The 4418-nt window shown below is 42.9% G+C and overlaps 1 protein-coding gene across 1 annotated transcript; it reads left to right on the forward strand.

Annotated features, from left to right (window-relative positions):
• Positions 1-6: 6 nt before the first annotated feature.
• On the forward strand, positions 7-4417 carry ZBTB33 (zinc finger and BTB domain containing 33; the record flags this gene model as incomplete). The annotated part of the gene is made up of 2 exons (XM_006917807.2): positions 7-98; positions 2496-4417. A coding segment is annotated over exon 2 (1920 nt), but the record flags the coding sequence as incomplete, so codon positions are not given.
• Between the last annotated feature and the right edge of the window lies 1 nt (position 4418).

The raw sequence follows: 4418 nt of genomic DNA on the forward strand, positions 1-4418 counted from the left end.
AGGGAGCCGAATCGCCGCGGAGTCCGGCCTCTTGTTGTTGGAGGACTCCCACCCTTCGGCGCGGCCCGACGAGGAGAAACTGCGGCGCCGGGAAGCAGGTGAGGACCCTGCCCCGACCCGGGAGGGGAGAGGGGCAAGGGGCGCGCTGCTTCCTCCGTCCCTGGGCCGCGCCTGCGTCTGTATTCTCCTCACTTGAACCAGGAAGCGGCAGAGTCGGAGGCTCCGCTCCTCCGGCCCTTTCTTTGTGTGGGCCCGGGAGTGAAGGAGGGGACGAACCAGGAGGGCCGCGGCGCGGTCCCCTTCGCCGTCAGGGGCCTGGGGGCTGCCGGTGCTCTGGGTAGGCCTGGAGCGTGGGGAGCCCTCCACCGAGACCCACTTGGCTTTTTCCTCGCCCCTCTGTCTGCCTTTTTGTGCCTCTTTTTCTCCTTCTCGCCCCTACTTTGATTTAGAGCCTTCCTGCCGAGCCCATCCTCCCCTTCCGTCCCCTTCCAGGGCATAACAATGCCGCCTGCTCGGCCTCGTCCCCTCCTAGCACCCCCACCCTTCTCTTTGCCACCTTTTACTTTCCCCAGCTCACCTCATTACCCCGCCCTGACTGTGCAGTTCTTTTCTCCATCTGTATTTGCAAGAAGCTGCCTTTTCGCTTGAATTAAGGGTCAAAACATCGGTTGCAGGCGGCTAGGTGCGAATGGGGAAGAGAGGTGGAGGAAGGAAGATGGGGTTCAGCTGCCGCAGGGAGCCGCGTGTCGGTTTGTTTCACTCCCTCGCGGATGGCGTTTCTCGCTTTTCCACCATCACCTGCCCACAGTCAAGGATTTCTTTCGCAGTGATGCAGAATGGCTTTTTCAAAGTCAGGTCGCAAATCTTGGAGTGGTTTCAGACCGATTTGTGCTGTTCCTGGGTCCACCCTAACGGGGAGGAGGAGGAAACCTAAACAAAATGAAACCATGTCCTAGTGTCACAGGGACATGTCCATATAACGCATTCTTCCATTGGAAAAAACCATTGGCAAATGACAAAAATTGTGAGATCGTATTCAGAAGCCCATCTATTCCCTGAAAAGTGACTTCTGTCGAAACCCCCATATTTCAGAAGCCCTGGTTGCTGGCTCGCTGTCCAAAGGTCACTCTTTCTGATGAATGCCTTTATGGTAACTTGAAATTCCTTGGTACTGTTAACGAGCAACGCCTTATTACAGATGATGTTTTAAGTCTTTGATCTCTAGACTTTTCACTCACTTTTTGTTTTTAAGCTGTAATTTTGAAAAATTGAGAAGATATTTGAGATGCCCTGCCTTTCAAGTGCATAACTTAGGCACTATAACAGTGGTACTATTTTGGTAACTCTAGAGGAAAAGAATATTAGCAATAAAAGTGTTTCCTTACCAAAAGTACTTGTCAGCTAATAGTTATTACACACACACACACACACACACACACACGCACACACACACACACACACACATTTTTAAGCAACTCAGGTCAGTGCTACTGGGAATATTTCTGAGAAGTCCAAAAAAATGTTTAGGGAGTAGTACACAGCAATACTGTTTACTGACATCGCCCTCTCTTTTCTAGAGTAATGTCTGCTCTGTTCCAATAAGTTTATATTTTCATTTTCACTAACTCATTTGGTGTGAAAAAAGTTCTCATACCAGTGCACGTAATTCTTTACCAACAAAAATGTTTTCGTGCAAAATAGCGTTAAGAAATAGTAAACTTTACTTTTCCTTTGTCTTATTTATTTTTTACAATAGTATCTATTGACTTCACTTGGCACTCTGTTTAACATTCTACCTCTGGAGATTGTAAGGGTAAAGAGGTGAGGGGAAAGGGGATGAAGGAGTAATAAGGTGTTTAATGATTTATCCAGATGAGGCATCCCAATTTAAATAACAGAAAAATAATGGGAAACTTACAAGTAATAGTTTTCAGTGTTTATAAATGCTGATTCAGTCATTAGCTGCAGGGAGTAGCTTTTGAATATTTCTTAAAGATAAGTTAAAATTTAGGAAGAGTATTTCCAACCCAATATTGCACACACCAAACTTTTCTAACATGTAAATCATTCATTTACATGAAATAACTAGTGTTCATGATGCTTTTTCTTAAAAAAGTTTTAAGACAGCTAAAAATTAACTCTTAGCTCTTCTTGAGGAGAAAACCCAAAATCAGAACTAAGAAAATTAATTCTGATCTTTAAAATTTGCTAAGTGGTGATGCATGTATCAGCTTCAAATGAGGAGATTACTATTGATGTCCGTAGATCAATTTAAAAGTTGCTTGTCTCAGAGGGAAGACGTGAGAATTGACATGTGGTCCAAAACCCATCCTGTATGAACAGTTTATATAGAAGTAAAAAGTTATGCCAAACTTCAGTTAAAACTTGAACGAACTATTTAATGATGCTGTAGCTACAATTCTGAATGATAAAATACTTTTGTTTTTCTTTCCTAACCTTCTCTCATCCCCATTCCCTTCCCTTTTTTTTTATAGGCATGGAGAGTAGAAAACTGATTTCTGCTACAGACATTCAGTACTCTGGCAGTCTGCTGAACTCCTTGAATGAGCAACGTGGCCATGGACTCTTCTGTGATGTTACCGTTATTGTGGAAGACCGAAAATTCCGGGCCCACAGGAATATTCTTTCTGCTTCTAGTACTTACTTCCATCAGCTCTTCTCAGTTGCTGGGCAAGTTGTTGAACTGAGCTTTATAAGAGCAGAGATCTTTGCAGAAATTCTCAATTATATCTATAGTTCTAAAATTGTTCGTGTTAGATCAGATTTGCTTGATGAGTTAATTAAATCAGGGCAATTGTTAGGAGTTAAATTTATAGCAGAGCTTGGTGTCCCGTTGTCACAGGTTAAAAGCATCTCAGGTACAGCTCAGGATGGTAATGCAGAAACCTCACCTCCTGGTTCTAGTGACAAGAACCTTGAAATACAAAAATCAAAAGACGAAGCCCAAGATAATGGGGCCGCTATAATGCCTATTATAACAGAGTCTTTTTCCTTATCTGCTGAAGATTATGAGACAAAAAAGATCATTGTTACTGATTCAGATGATGATGATGATGACGTCATTTTCTGCTCTGAGATTCTGCCTGCAAAGGAGACTTTGCCGAGTAACAGTGCAGTGGCACAGGTCCAGCCTAACTCAGGCTCTGTTGCTATTTCAGATGTCGCACCTTGTGCTAGTAATAACTCTCCCCCTTTAACAAATATCACACCTACTCAGAAACTTCCTACTCCTGTGAATCAGGCAACTCTGAGCCAAACACAAGGAAGTGAAAAATTGCTGGTATCTTCGGCCCCGACACATCTGACTCCTAACATTATTTTGTTAAATCAGACACCACTTACTACACCACCAAATGTCAGTCCTTCACTTCCAAATCATATGTCACCTTCAATCAATTTACTTGTGCAGAATCAGCAGACACCAAACAGTGCTGTTTTAACAGGAAACAAGGCCAATGAAGAAGAGGAGGAGGAAATTATAGATGATGATGATGACACTATTAGCTCCAGTCCAGATTCGGCCATCAGTAATACATCTTTGGTCCCACAGGCTGATATCCCTCAAAGTACCACTTTTGATGGATCACTGATACAGAAGATGCAGATCCCTACACTTCTGCAAGAGCCACTTTCCAATTCTTTAAAAATTTCAGATATAATTACTAGAAACACTAATGATCCAGGTTTAGAATCAAAACATCTAATGGAGGGTCAGAAGATCATTACTTTAGATACAGCTACTGAAATTGAAGGCTTGTCAACTGGTTGCAAGGTTTATGCAAATATCGGTGAAGATACTTATGACATAGTCATCCCTGTCAAAGATGACCCTGATGAAGGGGAGGCCAGACTTGAGAATGAGATACCAAAAACATCTAGCAGTGAGACAGCAAACAAACGTATGAAAGTAAAACATGATGATCACTATGAGTTAATAGTAGATGGAAGGGTCTATTATATTTGTATCGTATGCAAAAGATCATATGTCTGTCTGACGAGCTTGCGGAGACATTTTAACATTCATTCCTGGGAAAAGAAGTATCCTTGCCGTTACTGTGAGAAGGTATTTCCCCTTGCAGAATATCGCACAAAGCATGAAATTCATCACACAGGGGAGCGAAGGTATCAATGTTTGGCTTGTGGCAAATCTTTCATCAACTATCAGTTTATGTCTTCACACATAAAGTCAGTTCATAGTCAAGATCCTTCTGGAGACTCGAAGCTTTATCGGTTACATCCATGCAGGTCTTTACAGATCAGACAATATGCATACCTTTCTGATAGGTCAGGCACTGTGCCTGTAATGAAGGATGATGGTATTGGGTATAAGGTTGATGCTGGGAAAGAACCTCCAGTAGGGACCACATCTACTCAGAACAAGCCAATGACCTGGGAAG

This window comes from Pteropus alecto, unplaced genomic scaffold (assembly GCF_000325575.1).
Source record: "Pteropus alecto unplaced genomic scaffold, ASM32557v1 scaffold167, whole genome shotgun sequence".
NCBI lineage: Eukaryota > Metazoa > Chordata > Mammalia > Chiroptera > Pteropodidae > Pteropus > Pteropus alecto.